This window comes from Phyllostomus discolor, chromosome X, assembly GCF_004126475.2.
Source record: "Phyllostomus discolor isolate MPI-MPIP mPhyDis1 chromosome X, mPhyDis1.pri.v3, whole genome shotgun sequence".
Classification (NCBI taxonomy): Eukaryota; Metazoa; Chordata; class Mammalia; order Chiroptera; family Phyllostomidae; genus Phyllostomus; species Phyllostomus discolor.
Genome location: NC_050198.1, coordinates 33,297,891 through 33,317,258, shown reverse-complemented (window position 1 = coordinate 33,317,258; position 19,368 = coordinate 33,297,891). Strand labels below are relative to the sequence as shown.

General features: G+C 38.8%; 1 protein-coding gene across 2 annotated transcripts in view; it reads left to right on the top strand.

Moving 5' to 3' along the window:
- Positions 1 to 19,368, top strand: part of SHROOM4 (shroom family member 4) — a 262,555-nt gene that overhangs the window by 122,159 nt on the left and 121,028 nt on the right. For both annotated transcript variants that reach the window (XM_036017050.1, XM_036017049.1), the window contains exon 2: positions 5,094 to 5,245. In XM_036017050.1, coding sequence (XP_035872943.1) covers positions 5,094 to 5,245 — 152 coding nt within the window. The remainder of the gene's footprint in view (positions 1 to 5,093; positions 5,246 to 19,368) is intronic.

The following is a 19,368-nucleotide window of genomic DNA, read 5'->3' as shown; positions in this document are numbered from 1 at the left end:
AGAATAAACACACACTTTATCATTACTTGATGATTCTACTTCCAAATAGTTCAACTTCTCAAATCCAGCTTATCTCCACCTCTACATTTTCTTTCCATTGACACCCCAGAGAAGACCAAATTGCTGAATGAGTATCTGCAGTATTACTAAACACTTAAAAATCTTTCAGAGGATACCAAAAAGACATTCAGAGGATATTTTACTTTCTTAAAGCAATGTAGCTACTATATTCTGGGTGATTTTTTCTGTCTACTTGCAAAAATATATATCAATTTAAACAAGTAACCATGTCATTTGCCTTCTTAGACTAGTTTGTGGAAGTAGGAATATGGGCTGGCAATTTGGCCAGAACCTCCTAGAACTGGCCAAGAAAGTTTTAGTCAATGGCTGATTTTCCAATAAATTTACTGTGGCAAACAGAGGTATTCAAACTCATGTCATTGATTTTTAATGCTGCTCTTACACTGTTCTTACAAATACTTAATACCAGTTGGTTTTTGTTGCAGATGCTGCTACTTTCACTGATTACATTTTCCAAGATAAACCGGATTTAACTTTTTTCCTTCACATTCTCATATCTTCTAAATTTATTCAAAAGACCCAAGCAAGTATCTACTAATATCTGACTAAATAAAAGCTACTAGAAAGCCAGTAAGTGCTGTTAAGCTGATTTTTCTTTGCCTTGTCTGTCAAGGGACCAACTTGTCACTTTGTTGACTGCTATCAGAGCACTTCATGCTGCATTGAAGACTCATGAAAAATTTCCAAAGTGTCAGCTCATTAGCACAAAATGGGGCTTTAGGAACCTCTTTCTCTCAGTGTCCCAACTGTGCTTTTCAAGTGTTCCAACCTTGATGGACCACTCTTAAACAATAGATAAAGATTACAGGAAAATGAGAAATGAATATTCATTAGTTCATTTTGGAGGCATGAAACATGGATGAAAGCAAAGTACAATGGGTGTGAAAAGCTGGGACTATCTGTCAGCAGAAGGAATATTGCATGACTTTGCTAACTGTTCCCAGGTCATTGAATGTTATAGCTCCAAGGGCCCTCAGAAATTATCTAGTCAGAACCCCACATTTTACCAGTAAGGGTAAAAGGCCAAAAGAGGGGAAAGGAACTTGTCCAAGGTTAATTAGCTCTTCCCAACTTTCTAGACACCCATTGGCTTTTGGTTATATGACCTTCCATAATTGATGTTCAATTACTTGAGTCACTCACTGCTATCTCAGTGATCACTTGGACAATCCAAAATGATACAGAGGTTAACCATCATTTACACTGGGCTTTGTGATGTATGTTTATACTGACATTCCAATGCATCTGGGTCCAATCTGAGAATTCACAACACTTCAAATGGAACAAGAAAGCCACCCTGAAGCTCTGATTCAGGAAAAGATGGAAAGTTGACCAGCCTTACTGAATGGACAGCATAACATAATGCTATATAGCCCCTCAAGCAGGGCATGTTAATCTCAACAATTTTGTTGATTCACACCTTTCCTGGGTTCCAGCTAGAGTTGTGAGTGGGATGGTTGGAAAAGGAAAACAAAACCTTTCAGGAGAATATACAGAGTGAGACAAAAGTAGGTTTACAGTTATTTGTATAAAAATAATACAATAATTAATAATAATAATATAAGAATAAACTTTTGCATACTCGCAACTGTAAACCTCCTTTTGCCCCATTGTGTATATATCTTTTTCTTTCTTCCTCCCTTCCCTTTCCCCTTCCCCTTCTCCTTTCCTTTCCTTTCCCTTCCTTTCCCTTCCCTTCCCTTCTCTTCCCTTTTCCATTTCCTTGCTAGAAAAATGAACAGCTGCTTTGTCTTCTATATCAGGGATGTCAAACTCATCTTCACCAGAGGCCACATCAGCCTTGTCAGGTTGCCTTCAAAGGGCCGAATGTAATTTCAACTCCTTAACACTTAAGGAGTGGTTACATTTATACAGCCCTAAAATTATGTTGGCCCTTTGAAGGCAATCTCAAGGCTGATGTGGCCCCTAGTGAAAATGAGTTTGACATCCCTGTTCTATATAAACAAATGTGTGGTTGAGCCATTGACCTAAAGAACTAGCTCTAGGAGGCAAAACAATAAATGGAAGACATGCTGGATTCCAGACATCTATGTGGAGGTGGGGGAGGAGAAAGACCTAGTGAACAATAATATTTAAAAGCATCAAAAAATCAGGAGGTGTAAAAGGGAATCAGTTGTATATATAGCTCAGTAACTGTCCTGTGTCTGGGAAAGACTAGTTTGGGGTACAGTCCAAAAGATCTTTAATGAAATGAAATTTCATTCCTTGCTCTGAACCAGTCTGGACTCTGGGATTGTGCCCATAATTTTCTGTTTTGTTGTCTGCAAAACCTCACACTTGCGCTAAAGTGGTATTGTTACACTCACCATTTCTGTCCTGAGAAGGATGGTCCTGAGGTTTGAGGAAGGGCATGGAATAGCAAAGGGATACATAGTTAGCCTATGTAGTCTAAGAAAGGACTGAGATAGTGACCACCAAAGTGGCAGTAGGGAATGCAAAATGCCTGAGCATTTGCTACATCAAGAATTAAACATTTTATTTCAGCCCTGGCTGGCATAGCTCAGTGGATTGAGCGCGGGCTGGGAACCAAAGTGTCCCAGGTTCGATTCCCAGCCAGGGTACATTCCTGGGTTGCAGGCCATAACCCCCAGCAACCGCACATTGATGTTTCTCTCCCTCTCTCTCTCTCTCTCTCTCCCTCTCTCTCTCTCCCTCCCTTCCCTCCCTAAAAAATAAATAAATAAAATCTTTAAAAAAAAAAAGAATTAAACATTTTATTTAAAAAAGTTTCCCCTTTTCATTTCCTGGCCTAGAATAAGAATAAATCCCATTTATGTAACAAAGTGCTAAATTAACCTAAACTGGTATTTAATATCAATACATATTGAAGGGAAGACTTGGTATAGGTAATAGTAATATGGATAATTGAGATGTATGAATAAAAAACAAGTAGAGTGAATGAAGACTAATGTATACCAACAGAAAAATATATTAGCATTCATTCGTTAGACTGCTGTTTGTGGTTGTTTGTTAGCCTAACGAAGCCCTTTCAAATGGCTGATATCTGTTGAAAGTCCTGCCTGAGACTGAGGGCCTTCCATGGATGCCAAAGAAGTGAGCCATTCAAATAGAACTCCTGAAATTCAAGTAGAACACTTTGCTTCTTCTTCTTCTTTTTTTTTAAGCAGGCAACAGTGACTGTGAAATAATAGTGATAATGACAATGGAAATAAGAGTGCAATTCTAATTAATTTACTGAGAGTTGTGCCCCATTTACCAATATTGTCTTGTTTTGTCTTGAGTGGTAGCCCAGATACTGGAACAAAGGTATATATATTCAAAGTCGCTTGGCTAACCTATAATTTATCAAACAAAGGTTAACTTTTAAAAAAAGTGTTGGACTAGCAGCTGTAAATTAATAACAATCTATGATTTAACTCAGAATTTCTATTTATTTGATGAGGTTTTTAAAAACCTGAATTAACATTTTTCTCTACACTTAGGTCTTATCTGCCAAATTGCACATAAGCTGACCAACCTAAAGCTCAGCAATATTCTAACTTCCATGATGTGGGATAGATTGGAGGGATTTCTACTAAAGACTGAGAGGAAGATTGGAACAAGAGTGGAAGTGTAAAAGCACATGTGGTGAAAACCAGTGCATAGTCACCCCACTTAGAATCTACCTTACTCTAAAAATTGGGTAGTTTAATCACCCTCACCTTCCTTGCCCTTTGGAGAAACAATAAACACCTCTTCTTGATTCCATCAGTGGGTTGGACCTTTTTTTTTACTTGACCGTCTGTGTGGACATATAAACTTTAGCTGGTAACACACCCCTGAGGCTGGGAGTTGTGTGTTCTTTGTTCTTTTCTGTATGTCTAGCACTTAGCATGTTGTCCTGTGCATACTATAACTTCACTAAAAACTTGAAGAATGAATTAATGGATGGATGAGGTGACTCCTACCACCATGGATGGAACTGATGTTCCAATAGGCAGAACTCACCTTTGGATAGAAAGAATATATTATGCGTGAAAGTAGCCATAAGTGAGGACCCTTAAGGGATATTCTGCTTTTCTTTTGCATACCCCTGTGGATATTATTATGACTTTGCTCTCAATGCTCTCCTACTTCTGCTTGTCAAGATTGTCTTGCTCAGTTGAAACTGAATACCTTCTTGCCAAGATAGTCCTGGCCAATATAAATTCTATAGGCTATAGTGGAATGGTGAACATCCAGGTTCCGAGCTTTTGGTAAATGCCCACTATGTGCCAGACACTGGAAGTACTGTGCTAGGTACTTGTTGAAGAGACACAGATAAATGATCAATTATTTTGTGCATACTTTGTATCTTTTGAATTTGTAATTCCACTCACAGAATATTGAGCTGGAAGCCACCTTCAAAGTCAACCCACTTGCTATAATAATCAGAGCTCTCACATTTATTGAGGATTTACTGCTCCCAGACCCATCATATACTAACAACCTTGTGAGGCAGGTACTCTTGTTATCTATATTTCACTTATGAGATCCTTGAGACACAGAAATATTAAATAACTTGCTCAGGGTTTCACATCTGGGAAGTACTCAATCCAAGATCCAAACTCAAGTTTGTCAGAGTTCAAAGTGTGTTCAAAGATAAGGAAAGGACTTGCCAAAGGTGATTTTTCTACAGCCTAGATCTTCTGGCTCTTATTTACATGCACATTTTGCTATGTCATTCTATTACTTTAGCCCATATTGTAGGGTTCCTTTCAAGCATCATTTTTGTATTTAGAAGTGTTTGTCTCCCCAGATGACTGTACCGTTAACTGTGTTTCCTCTTTCCTCAAAGGGGTTGCCCAAGCTTTGCCTTCTGTAAATAATGGCCTGTGATCAGCTTGTTAGCTGCTGCCTGGAGCTTCCTGGAACCATTCCTCACCTACCCACCTCCACCCCTGCACAAGTACTACTTGTGGCTCAGAGGTTGGGGAGAGCCAGCGAGTAGAATTTTGGGGGAAGAGTTACTTCACCACCTGCTTTCTATTTTTTTGTTCTCTGCAACACAGATTGAAGATGGGGGCAAGGCAGCCTTGTCCCAGAAGATGAGGACTGGTGATGAGCTGGTGAATATCAATGGCACGCCATTGTATGGCTCCCGCCAAGAGGCCCTCATCCTCATCAAAGGCTCCTTCCGGACCCTCAAGCTGATTGTCAGGAGGTAAGATACAAGATATCCTGCAAGGTTCAAGGGTTGTCAAAACCACTTGGTTGGTAGTAAAGTCTCAATAGAGTCATATCTCTGTCAGTATCACCAAGGAAAGAGGTGTTTCCCCTGAACAGAATTCTGCAGACAACTGAAGCAGAAGGCATAGGATAAAGGGCCTTAGGTTCAAATCCTGATATTGTCACATACCATCTGTGTCCCTTGGATAAATTTATTTTACTTCTGCAAGACTCAGTCTCCTTATTTGCTATTGAGAGAATGAAATGGCTCAATACATGTCAAGGGCCTACCTAACCCAGTGTTTTTTTGTCTTCTCCTTCATAACAGACTACCACTACTCAACCTTTAAAGAGATCCTACTGCCTTCCATGGTAGGCATTCTGGAGGCTGTGGCAAACTCTAGCATAGAAACCCTGCCCTTGAGGAGTATACAGTCTAGCAGGGAAGAAAAGACACACATGTGACAAAATAATTAGCAATATACTTTTGGAGAAAGCAGTTAAGGAGATTTTGCAGGGCAAAGGGTGATTGTCAAATGGATCGTCCAAACAGACATTGCTATTGGAGTGCAAAAGAGAGCACTTCAGAAGAGATTGATAGGGTAAGACTTCATAAAGGAGGTGGAATTTGAGCCAAAGGGTGTGTAGAGTTTGACAAATAAACTGTCAGAAGGAAAAAGGCATTCCAGGTAAGGTGAGTGGCATAAGCATAAGTGATGTAAGGGCATTTTGGCACATAGTCATTCTGATACTGCCTAACATGTGCCTGCTGGTGAACTTTCCATATGGCTGCTACATCTTTGCTCTGTACTACTGGAGCTTATACTTCATGCCTATTAGTTTGTTTCCTATGCACATGCCTAAGTTTCTCCATCTTAATTATTTTATTAGAAAAAAGAATTTAAAGTATCTTTTTACAATTATACTTTTCCCTCTGGCTACTACCCCATCTTCCTCCTTATGCTTATACCTGGTCTTTCTAAAAGAGATTCTATAATCAATGTCTCCATTTCTTCACCTACCATTTCACTTCATACCCACTGCAGTGTAGATTTGACCTTAAGAACCCCACTGAAACTACTCTGTCAAAAACTACATATTACCTAACTGTCAAAGTCAATGGATTCAGCTCACCTTTGTGAAACTCTTCTTTCTTGCTTTCAAGATACCCATTTACTTGTCCATTTCTTACCTCTCTGTTTATGTTTTTAAAACCAGGTTCCTACCTGCTCTTCCTTTGACCAACTCATAAATGTTGACCATCCCAAGTTTCACCCTTTCTGACTTCATTAATATACCATGGAAAAATCTCACCCAGTTCCAGAGCTTCAATTACTATCAATATGTGGATAAGTATATCACTTGTGCCCCAAACTCATATAACCAACTTTCTATTGGATATTTATACTTAGATGTCTCAGAAGCATTTCAAGCACAAAATGCTCAAAACCTAAAATGGTATCTTTCCAAGCTCCTTATCACAGTGACTGAGACCACCATGCCCTCAGTCAACCAAACCAGAAACATAGAAGCCATCTTTAATACTTCCATTGTTCTCATGCTCTACATATATCCAAATGATTTATCCTGAGGAAAGAATACTTAAGGTGAAAGGATTTTGTTAGTAAGGGTGAAGTTATATAGGATCCCAGTCATTTATTATATTACTTGCTGGTACCTAATATTAAGCCATGCCTGCCCTGTATCTTGATAGGCAGTGACATGTTAAGTAACGCCTTATACATAGATACATTGTCACTGACTCCATCTTGAACTGGTGAAGATTTAAGTTTTAAATAAGACTTCTTAGAGGGGTAGCATGGTAGATTTGGAAGCGTTTTGTTTTGTTTTGTTTTGTTTTGTTTGAGTCAGACAGACCCATGTATGTTACTTCCTAGTTCTGTCATATAGGAAATAATGGTTATTCTATAATGACACTGTTGTGTTGATTATATAAGGCAATTTATGTAAAATGCGTTTCACATAATGGGTTTTCAATGAATTTCAGTCTCATTCCTTTCCCTAGGGCATAAAAGAAGCATAATCAGGGTAACCAAACATTATTAAATAAGGAAAGCATCAGAACTGGAGTGTGCTTTGCAACCTAAACTTCAGAGAACACAATTAGCTGGGAAACCATTTAAGGATGACAAAAACCTGCACAGGAAATAAAGGTCTCTATGAGATACTGGTTATACAGAGATAACAGAAATACCAGCACTTGTAGGAAATGTAGACACTGTCTAAGGTGGCGTCTGAACCAGTCATAATAATGGGAATGGTCGGGTGTGTCACTCATTCATCTTCCCTTGTTAAGCTCCATGTCTTTTTTCTCCTGTAGCAACATCTGCCACTACCAGTCACTTAATTATGACCTTGGAGATAAAAGAACCCTTTGGTTTTGTTGGTGTGGCAGATCCTACGCTTCCCTGAACCTATGTTGTCTCCCCTTTCAGCCTCCTCTTCTCAGTCCCTAGTGGGGGCTTATTAGATGATGCTGCCCCCTTGTGGAAAACACAAACTTCACCTATGGACTACCCTGGGGATAGTAAAGGAAGGACAGTTATTCCTTCCTTGTTAGTATAAATTGTTCCTCAAATTTATGAAAGAGCTCTTAGCACATAAAATAAATGTGTTCTCACTGAAATTTAATATCTATTGTGTTTTAGACTAAGGTAGAAAGACTTTGGTTTGAGTATACAATCAACTGACAAAGATTCAACACTGAGCATTAGGTCTGGGCTTGAATCCTTTGGAATGAATATACAAAAAAATGGAACTCTAAAAAATGGCTTATTCTGAAAAGCCCACCCAGATCTTACTTCTATATTTCCTTTTATATAATGATCAACTGAGTCAGAAATCTAAGTGTTACCTTCAATTCTTCTCACTTGCCCTGGTTCCCATCAACACAATCCCCTTTAAACCAGTGCCCTAAAAAACTCTCTGTAGCTTTTCTCTTAGTTGATTTCACTCATGATTCCTGGTTTCTCATATTTTGGTCTTACCTCCTCCCAATCAATCTATTCTCCAAATAAGTCATCTGATCATGTCACTTACCTATTTGAAAAAAAACAAACAAAAGCAGGAACAATGACCATACAATCATGTTGGTCCCAAGAAATTTATTTTATAATGATATAAACTACACTGAAGATATTGTAGTCATAGACTGTTTTTTTTTTTTGCATAAAAAGGCATTCAAATATGCAAAGAAAAAACTGTTTGTAATACAAGAAGAAAATTATAGAAATGTCTCTATGGGAGACTTCCATGTAATTTACCTGTGACAGATGAAGTACACCAAAACATAAGTACTTAGAATATTTGAAAAACATAATCCATTAGATCTAATTAATAAATATCAAAATATTTTATAAACAGTGAATACACCCTCTTTTCTGAGAACATTTTGAGAAATATTGAGAATATTTTTGAAAGATTTTATTTATTAATTTTTTAGAGGTGAGGGAGAGAGAAAGAGAGGGAGAGAAATGTCAGTGTGTGGTTGCCTCTCACATACCTCACTACCGGAGCTGACCCTTTGGTTCACAGGCCAGCACTCAATCCAGTGATCCATACCAGCCAGGGCCAGAGAATATTTTTTTTAATCATTGTATGGTATGCCACAAAGAAAACCTTTGAAAACTCTTATAAATAGAAATTATACTTGCACTATTCTCAGATGATAATGTAAATCTTTTTCAAATTAAACAAAATACTCCAACTGATTGAATATTTAAGAACACATTTATACATGTGTGTTATCCCAAAGAAACTCTAGCAGACTAATAAAAAACAACAAAAATGACATCATGACTTATTTGAGTACAATATTCAAAAGTAAATTCATAACCTTAAATATTTCATCATTAAAAATGAAAAATGAAATTACATGACTGCCACCCTGGCTGGCGTAGCTCAGTGGATTGAGCGCGGGCTGGGAACCAAAGTGTCCCAGGTTCGATTCCCAGCCAAGGTACATTCCTGGGTTGCAGGCCATAACCCCCAGCAACCGCACATTGATGTCTCTCTCTCTCTCTCTCTCTCTCTCTCTCTCCCTCTCCCTCCCTCCCTTCCCTCTCTAAAAATAAATAAATAAATAAATAATCTTTAAAAAAAAAAGAAATTACATGACTGAGAACTTAATATAATATGAAGCCAAGGAATAGTTTTTTTTTTAATGCACTTGTCCCAGGACCATATTATTATGTTTTTGCTGAATATACATATATGTCCATATGCTGAATTTCTTAATTACACATTTGTGTTAATACACAATTCACTTCCAAATAACCAATTAAACTCTTCCTGAGGACATTATTATTACCCACTCATATAATTCTATGGTCCTTATTTTAGTTACTATTATATTTTTATATGGTTTGGATAAAGGCTGGCACATAGTATATATTCAGTAAATTAATAATAACTTTTCACTGCTTACATGTGTGTCTGTATCTCTGAAACTAGATTTTTAGTTTCCTAAAGGCAGTGGTCATATTTTGTTTGCTCTGATACCTAGGCTAGTGTCTTAAACACAATAAATGTACAGTAATACTTATTTTTTGATACAGAACTCTTAAGAGCTCTACCTTATGATATATTTACTACCTTCTAATATCAATGATATCTATTTAAATACAACCTTTCATAAAAGATCATTATTCATTAGAATACCAAGTGGCATGAAAACACATGTCTCTGGTAGATACATGATGAGAGCTAGTCAGAAATACTGGTTAACAAGTTTAGTCAGGGCTCCCCAATAAGTGATACAAAACATAGTATGGAAATACTGTATTATAAAAAACCCTAATCCATGTGCAATTAAAATACAAAAGTAAAAAAAAATGTATGCCAATTAAATGTTAAGTTTTACATAATCTTGAGTTTATTCTGTTTCACATTTTAAAATATGCATTGGTTTTGATTTGAGTGTACACTAACTGACTCATTACATTAATTACTGATAGCCTTCAAACAAACAGCTCTCTTATTCTTGCATTAGTTGCTGTTCTATTTATTTTGAGAGATTTAGTTAGCTAATAAAATTATATATGTTATTCTTGTAAATATTTATGAATACATAAATTATATATTACCCTATAGAAGTTCAGTAAAGACTAAAGACATGGGAAACTACAGCAAGCATAGAAGTTCTATATTATTTTCCAATGTAGATGCAGTTTCCCTTTAACTATAAGGGGTAGGCTTTTTTTAATGGGTGGATGAATTAAGTAGATAAGCCTGTAAAAAATTTAATCAAGAAAACAAAGATGAAGTATAAATAAAATTTAAATGATAAACAAAATATAATACAAAAGCATCTTAAATTATACTACTACAATTGTACCTTAATAAATTTGAAATCTCAGAGAAATTCAAAATATCTAATAAAAATTTCAATACCAAGCATTCTTGAAAAGTGGAAAACTAAATGGACCTGTAAGTATAGAAACATTGAAAATAATTGTCAAAGAGAAACTTCCAAAACCACTTTAGGGTCAGATGTTTTTATCAGTGAATTTCTTCAAACTATTTTTGAAGCTAACATTACTCTGATACCAACACATGACAAACTGCTCCAAGAAGAATATTGTATTTCACTTGTGAACATAGATGCAAAACTTGTAAATGATAGTCTATCAAATCTACTTGAGTAATATTGGATGATAATTCATTACAAATACTATAATATTTTAAGAGGTAAAATCTTAACTCTGATAATGACATAAAAATGAACATATGCTCAAGATTTTATTAAGTAATTAATGAGGAGATAGTAACATGTTACATGTAGTTCAAAGGATAAATCAAAGAAGCACAACTTTAATTTAAAATTAACAATAGATCACAATAACCAATTAGGAGCTATAAGGATAAATATATTCCATTCACAACAGCAACCAAACACAAAGAATTATTAGGAATGACCTTAAGAAGAAATATATATGAAAGATGATATACATGGTAGAAATGACAAAACTGTATGGAAAGAGAAAATGTATACAAGTAATTTTTGATCATGTGAGTAAAGTCTCATGGCACTATATTAAATGATAAAATAAAAAAGCAAGACACAATTTAATGGACAGTATGGTGATATTCCCTGGTTTAGGCAAGCTCTCCACAGACAACTTCCAAACCATTATTCCTCCAGTCTCATGCAAAAGCCCCTCAGTTTTGAAATTCAAACAAGGAGGTTTTACCATTTTTTGTCTCCTTACCAATGTCATCTATCAGCCACTTGTTTGATACTTCGGCACCTGATTCACTGTCATCTTCTGTACCCCAATTCCTGCTGTCATACTGAAGGATTTCATTGCCTTTGTAGACTTTTATTTTTGCTGTTTTATTTTTTAAATATTTTTATTGATTATGCTATTACAGTTTTCCCAATTTTCCTCCTCTATTCCTGCTCTACCCTGCCCCCCTAACCCTCTAGCATTCCATCTCCTTAGTTCAGGTCCATGGGTTGTACACATAAGTTCTTTGAGTTCTCTGTTTCCTATACCATTTTTTATCTCTCCCCATCTATTTTATGCCTACTAATTACATTTCTTCTTCCCTGTACCTTTTACCCCCTATTCCTCCCTTCCTCCTCCCCACTGAAATCCCTTCATGTGATCTCTGATCCTGTTACAGAACACAACAAGGGGGGCCTGGGACGATATACTATTATTGAAAGAAGGCCCCGAGTCCGTTATGTCCGCCGCCCAAGGAAAGACGTCTCTCAATGCCAGAGATTTGTGAAAAGGAAAGGAAATGTTTATTTAATGCTATACAAACTTAAAGTAGTGACCTAATGTCTTTATCAAAAATCCTAAAGTCCCTTAAAAGACCCACAAACAGACACAGTCCTTCCTTCCTTCCCCCTTTGCCCAGTCCAGAGTACCGTACCTCAGGGAAGAAAATATAAGTCCATGGCTCAGGCAGTCCTCTGGTTCTTCCCAGTTAGTACTCCATCTTGACTGGGAGATCTCTCTGGGTTCCTGGCACCCTCAGCTGAGTCTCCGGGATCTCTGCTAAAACCAGGTGGTGGTTCCCCCTTTTAAAGCTGCGGGGGTCCCCACTCTGGCAAAGGCACGTGGTCCTCTCTCCCAGGGCCACGGGAAGGGAGAGTCCCCACTCTGTCAAGGCTGTGTGGTTCTCCCTCTCTCAGGGCTGCGGGAAGGGAGAGTCCCTGCTCTGTCCAGGCCACGTGGTTCTCTCTCTCAGGGATGCGGGAGTCTCCACTCTGCTAAAGACGCGTGGTTCTCCCTCAATGGCTGCTGTGTCTGGGTTTAAATCCCCCACGCCAATCTTCTTCTGCAGCCCCATTTCCGACTCCTCCTACACTTGGGCACACTTGCCCTCAATCTGCTGTCTTCTCCAGCTTTTCTGGTCACCATCATGGGTCTGGGCAGGTGTCACCCCATGTCCTGGAGCCAGTCTTCTCCCAGCTCCCACGCAGGTGCTGTAACTCAGGGGACCTGCCCCCCAGGTCCCATCTTGGGGGAGAGGTCCCTTTCCATCCCCCTGGCCTTGAGCATGGCCATAGCTATTTAGCATATCTAAGTGACCAGCCAAAGGCTATAGGTATGCTAAATGACCATGCCATGGATTAGCTGCAAAGCTGCCCTGCAGGTTCTTGCTCTGTGTGCCCCTTCCCCCAACTCACACCTGTGGGTGAAGGGGTGAAGACACCTTAAAATCTCCTGGACACCTTGAGTTCTGGACCCCATTTCAAATGCCTATTTGGGGTCCCCCCTCTTGGCTGTACCCTGTAACAATTCTGTTCCTGTTCTGGTTGTTTGCTTAGTTTTTCTTTTCTTTGTTTTTCTTTTCCTTTAGGTTCATTTGTTGATAATTGTGAGTTTATTGTCATTTTACTGTTCATAGTTTTGATCTTCTTTTTCTTAGATAAGTCCCTTTAACATTTCATATAATAAGGGCTGGGGGATGAACTTCTTTAACTTGACCTTATCTTGGAAGCACTTTATCTGCCCTTCCATTCTAAATGATAGCTTTGCTGGATAGAGTAATCTTGGATGCAGGTCCTTGCCTTTCATGACTTGAAATACTTTCCAGCCCATTCTTGCCTGCAAGGTTTTTTTTGAGAAATCATCTGATAGCCATATGGAAATTCCTTTGTCTACTTTCCTCTTGCTTTTTTTAGGGTTCTCTCTTTATATTTAATCTTGGGTAACTTAATGATGGTGTGTCTTGGTGTGTTCCTCTTTGGGTTCAACTTCTTTGGGACTCTCTGGGCTTCCTGGAATTTCTGGATTCTTAGATAAGTCCCTTTAGATTTTGAATTCTTGTTTCTTTACTTTGTTCTGGATGAATGTTTATTTTTTCCTTTTGTTCCAAATCATTGCTTTGAGTCCTGGTTTCCTTTCTGTCACTGTTGGTATCCTGAACATTCTGCTTTATTTCACTTTGGGTATCCTTCATTTATTTTTTCATTTTTAAAGAATTTATTTATTTATTTTTAGAGAGGGAAGGGAGGGAGAAAGAGAGAGAGAGAGAGAAACATCAATGTGCAGCTGCTGGGGGCCATGGCCTGCTATCCAGGCATGTGCCCTGACTGGGAATCGAACCCACGATGCTTTGGTTCACAGCCCACGCTCAATCCACTGAGCTACACCAGCCAGGGTTTTTTTTTCCATTTTTTGACCAAGCTCAATCAAATCTGTGAGCATTTTGATTACCAGGGCTTTAAATTCTCCTTCAGATAGGTTGGTGATCTCTTCCTCACTTGGCTCTCTTTCTGAGGCTTTACTCTGTTCTTTCATTTGGGCCATATTTCTTTTGTTTTGGTGCAGCTGATAGGTTGTAAGGGAGAGGGGCCTTGGGTATTCACCCAGGCAAGGCAACCCTCCTTGCTGCACTGTGGCGCTGCCTGTGGGGGTCCACAGGCAGCGCCTGTGGGGACAGATGAAGGGTCCAGAGAGGGAACAGTGCAGCTTGCCCGCTAGTCTCCAGCACACTTTTCAACAGACTCTCATGTGAGATTGGGAACTTCTACTACTGCCGCAACCACCGTAGCCCACAGCCATCTCTAAGTCCCCTTAAGTCATCCCCTCCTGTGCAGCCTGTCCAGCTAGGCAGCCAGCCCTGTCCCCAAGGTCCGCTGTGCAGCGTTTTTTCTGAGTCAGCCTGTGTGGTCCTGCCACCTTACTGATCTGGTTGTTCTGATTGATTTTTTTCTTTAATCCTTTGTTGTCAGAGTTCCATGAAGTTTGATTTTGTGGTGCTTTTGGTTGTTTATTGATTTCAGATTGGTTGTTATCCTCCTTTTGGTTGTGTGAGGAAGCAAAGGGTCTGTACCTACACCTTCATCTTGGCCAGAACTCTCTGAAGTCAAACTTTAGTTTTATGGGTCCTTGATCTTCAGCAATTAACCCTGTAATATCAGCAGCTCACTCCCCCAACTGTATTATGGACCTTGCCAACCTTTCAGCAAATATTTATTGAATGTCTAACCTATGCTAGAGTATGGTGATTTGATCATTAATTATATAGGTATGGCCCCTGTTCTCATGGACCCCTGATAACTTTCATTTGTCTTCTGTCAGTGTTCCTTATCAGAATCACAGAACAAAGAAAGTAAATTGAATGACTATTATCTCAATTGCCTCAAGATTGACACAGAGCTGGGAGCATAAAAGAGATGTTAATTCATTACACACAATGGATGCTTTAGAGCTGTGGTTCTCACTGGCAAATACTACTTTGGAGCTTGTTTGAAATGCAAATTATTGGGCACTACAAAGATGTACTGAATCAAAACTTTGGGGTTAGGCACAGCAACTTGTTTTTACAAGCTTTCCAAGTAAAAAGCTTACAGCTTGAGAATCACTGCCTTGAGGCATTGTTCAGTTCTCGGGAATTAGTTGAGAAAGAGTAATTTGAACTGTCTGATAACAATCTCTTCTCATTCTAGCTTTCTCATTATACTTTTCTCTTTACAATAGCTCTTCAAGGCCTCAAATATTATTTTTTCCTATTGTCAGTCTCCTTTTGATCACCATGGCCCATGATTCCCCTTACTCTATATATTTAATCTGAACAACTTCATTTATTCATGGTTTTTACTATCACCTCTGTGTTCATGACTGCATCTCTAGTTTACTTTCTCCTCAATATTCATATGCACAATAGCCTGGTAAAAATCTCTGCAGGAAAACCCAAAAGAAAATTGAAATGCAATCTGTATAAATCTGGATTCATTATCAAGCTTGTAAAAGTCTCCCTTTCCAAAAGTAGTTGTGGTACTTTCATCTACCTAGTCACCCAAGGGAGAAACTGGAGTCATTTATGACTCCTTGTGTTCTCTCACTAAACCACGTTGATTTTACCTTGTAGACACTATCAGAATTTATCCTCTTCTCTTCATTGCCATTACTGTTGCCCTAGTTCACGTCCTCATCATCTTTCCCTGTACTATATCAGTAGCCTCTTAGCTGTCTCAGATCTGTCTACCAAAGTGTTGCCACAGAGATAAATCTAAATACAGATTCAATTATATCAGGCCCATTGAAAACTTGTTAGTGGCCTTCATTGCCCAGAGACATGGTGTATAAGACATTTTATATCTTCATTCCTATCCATACCAGCAACTTCATCTGACTCCTCAACAGGAATACCACTGCTGGAGGAGTACCATTCCCCAAGAATTTCATACTGTTCTTCAACTCTGTGACTCTATTATCTCCTTTCTACTTGGAACATAATTTCCACTTTCTTTCCTTAGTTAACACCTTCATAATAACATTATTTAATACTCAGTTTTGGGGTTGCTGTGTCTAGGATACTTTCTTTTTTTTGAGATTTTATTTATTCATCTTTAGAGAGAGGGGAAGGGAGGGAGAAAGAGAAGGAGGTAAAAAACAATGTGTGGTTGCCTCTCACACACCCCCTACTGAGGACCTGGCTTGCAACCCAGGCATGGGCCCTGATGGGAATCCAACCAGCCACCCCTGGGTTTGCAGGCCAGGACTCAATTCACTGAGCCACATCAGCCAGGGCTGTGTGTGAAATACTTTCTTTGGTGCCTTGACTTGGGTTAGTTGGCCTTTCATTCTCTTTTTTTTTTATTTTAATATTTGCGGTTTGCTTTATTTTTTAAAAGGATATTTTATTGATTATATTATTATAGTTGTCCCATTTTTTCTTCTCTTTATCTCTCTCCACCTTGCATCCCCAGCCCCACCAACATTCCCCCCCTTAGTTCATGTCCATGGGTTGTATGTTTAAGTTCTTTGGCTTCTCCATTTCCTATATTATTCTTAACCTCCCCATGTCTATTTTCTACCTACCCATTTTGCTTCTTATTCCCTGTACCTTTTACCCCCATTCCCCCCACAACTGATAACACTCAATGTGATCTACATTTCTGTGATTCTGTTCCTGTTCTACTTGTTTGCTTAGTTTCTTTTTGTTATTTAGGTTCGGTTGTTAATAGCTGTGAATTTCCCGTCATTTTACTGTTCATATTTTTATTATCTTCTTTTTCTTAGAGAAGTTCCTTTAATATTTCATATAATAAGGGCTTGGTGATGATTAACTCCTTTAACTTGACCTTATCTGGGAAGCACTTTATCTGCCCTTCCATTTTAAATAAAGCTTTGCTGGATAGAGTAATCTTGGATGTAGGTCCTTGCCTTTCATGACTTCAAGTACTTCCTTCCAGCCCCTTCTTGCCTGTAAGGTTTCTTTTGAGAAGTCAGCTGACAGTCTTATGGGCACTCTTTTGTAGGTAACTGTCTCCTTTTCTCTTGCTGCTTTAAGATTCTCTCCTTCTCTTTAAACTTGGGTAATTTAATGATGATGTGCCTTTGTGTGTGCTTCCTTGGGTCCCACTTTTTTGTGGATTCTCTGAGCTTCCTGGACTTCCTGGAAATATTTCATTTGTCAGATTGGGGAAGTTTTCCTTCATTATGTTTTCAAATAAGTTTTCAATTTATTGCTCTTCCTCTTCTCCTTCTGGCAGCCATATGAATTGGATGTTGGAATGTTTAAAGTTGTCCCAGAGGTTCCTACACCTCTCCTCATTTTTTGAAGCCTTGTTTCTTCTTTCTGTTCTGGTTGAATGTTTACTTATTCCTTCTGCTCCAAATTGTTGATTTGAGTCCCAGGTTCCTTCTCTTCACTCTTGGTTCCCCATACATTTTGCTTTATTTCACTTTGCATAGTCTTCGCTTCTTCCTCTATTTTGCATCCATATCCAATCATTTCTGTGAGCATCCTAATTACCAGTGCTTTGAACTCTGTATCTGATAGGTTGGCCATGTCCTCATCTTTTAGTTCTTTTTCTGGAGTTTTGATCTATTCTTTCATTTGGGCCATATTTCTTTGTCTTGGTACACCTGTTACATTGTACGGGATGGAGACTTAGGCATCTGCCAGGGCAGGGCAACCCCCTTTGCTGCTGCATTGTCGCACTGTATGTGGGGGAGGGGTCAAAAAGTGAACACTTGCTCAGTTCTCACCCCACTTTCCATCACTTCCCCTCCTGTCAACACCAAATTGGGCCCTTCCGGTGCTGATTCCCAGGTGGGTGGGTTTGTGTATGTTCTAGGACACCGTGGGTCTCTCCAATGAAGTCTCCTTTGAGTTTGGGAGTTTCTCCCACCACCTCAACCAACACAAGTTTTTACAGCCTGAGGTTTTGAGGTTTTATTTCCCTGCACTGGAACCCTGGGTTTCTTGGTCTTTCTCCCTCCACAGCTGTTTCTCCTGGCTTATCCACACACAAATGTGAGACCACCCCATCCTCCAGCCACCACCTCTCCTGCCTGGTCCATCACCTTGATGAAGGTCCTCTTTGCCCTAGCTCCCCATTTCTGTCCCTCCTACCAGTCTGGATGAATGTTTCTTCTTTAATTCCTTGGTTGTTGGACTTCCATACCATTTGATTTCCTGGCAGTTCTGGTTGCTTTTTGTTTTTAAATTGGCTTTTGTCTTTCTTTTGGTTGTATGAGGAAGCAAAATGCAGCAAAGAGGGTTTCCCCACCCCGGTGAATACCTAAGCCTCCACTGCTTACAGCATAATCAGTGTGCCAAGACAAAGAAATATGGCCCAAATGAAAGAACAGATCAAACCTCCAGAAAAAGAACTAAGTGATGAGGAAATAGCCAACCTATCAGATTCAGAGTTCAAAGCACTAGTAATTAGGGTGCTCACAGAAATCATTGAGTATGGATGCAAAATATAGGAAGAAGTGAAGGCTGCATGAAGTGAAATAAAGAAAAATGTACAGGGAACCAACAGTGAAGGGAAGGAAATAGAGATTGAAATCAACAATTTGGAGCAGAAGGAAGCAACAAACATCCAGCTGAAACAGAATGAAGGAACTAGACTTCAAAAAAAATGAAGAGAGGCTTAGGGACCTCTAGGATAATTTCAAATGCTCCAACAGCTGAATCATAGGGCTGCCAGAAAGAGAAGAGCAACAGCAAGATATTGAAAACTTATTTGAACAAATAGTGAACAAAAACTTCCCCAATCTGGAGAAAGAAATAGACTTCCAGGAATTCCAGAAAGCCCAGAGAGTCCCAAAGAAGTTGGACCCAAGGAGGAACACACCAAAGCACATCATAATTAAATTACCCAAGATTAAAGATAAGGAGAGTCTTAAAAGAGCAAGAGGAAAGGAGACAGTTATGTACAAAAGAGTTTCCACTAGACTATCAGCTGATTTCTTAAAAGAAACCTTGCAGGCAAGAAGGGGTTTGAAAGAAGTATTTGAAGTCATGAAAGGCAAAGACCTACATGAAAGATTACTCTATCCAGAAAAGCTTTCATTTAGAATGGAAGGGCAGATAAAGTGCTTCCCAGGTAAGGTCAAGTTAAAGGAGTTCATCATCACCAAGCCCTTAGCTTATGAAATGTTGAAGGGACTTATGTAAAAATTAGAAGATTAAAAACTATGAACTGTAAAATTACAACAAACTCACAACTATCAACAACTGAACCTGAAGAAACAAAAAGAAATACTAAGCAAACAACTAGAACAGGAACAGAATCACAGAAATGGAGATCATATGGAGGGTTATCAGTGGGGAAGGTGAAGGGGAGAATAGGAGTACAAGGTACAGGGAATAATTGGCAGGTACAAAATAGACAGG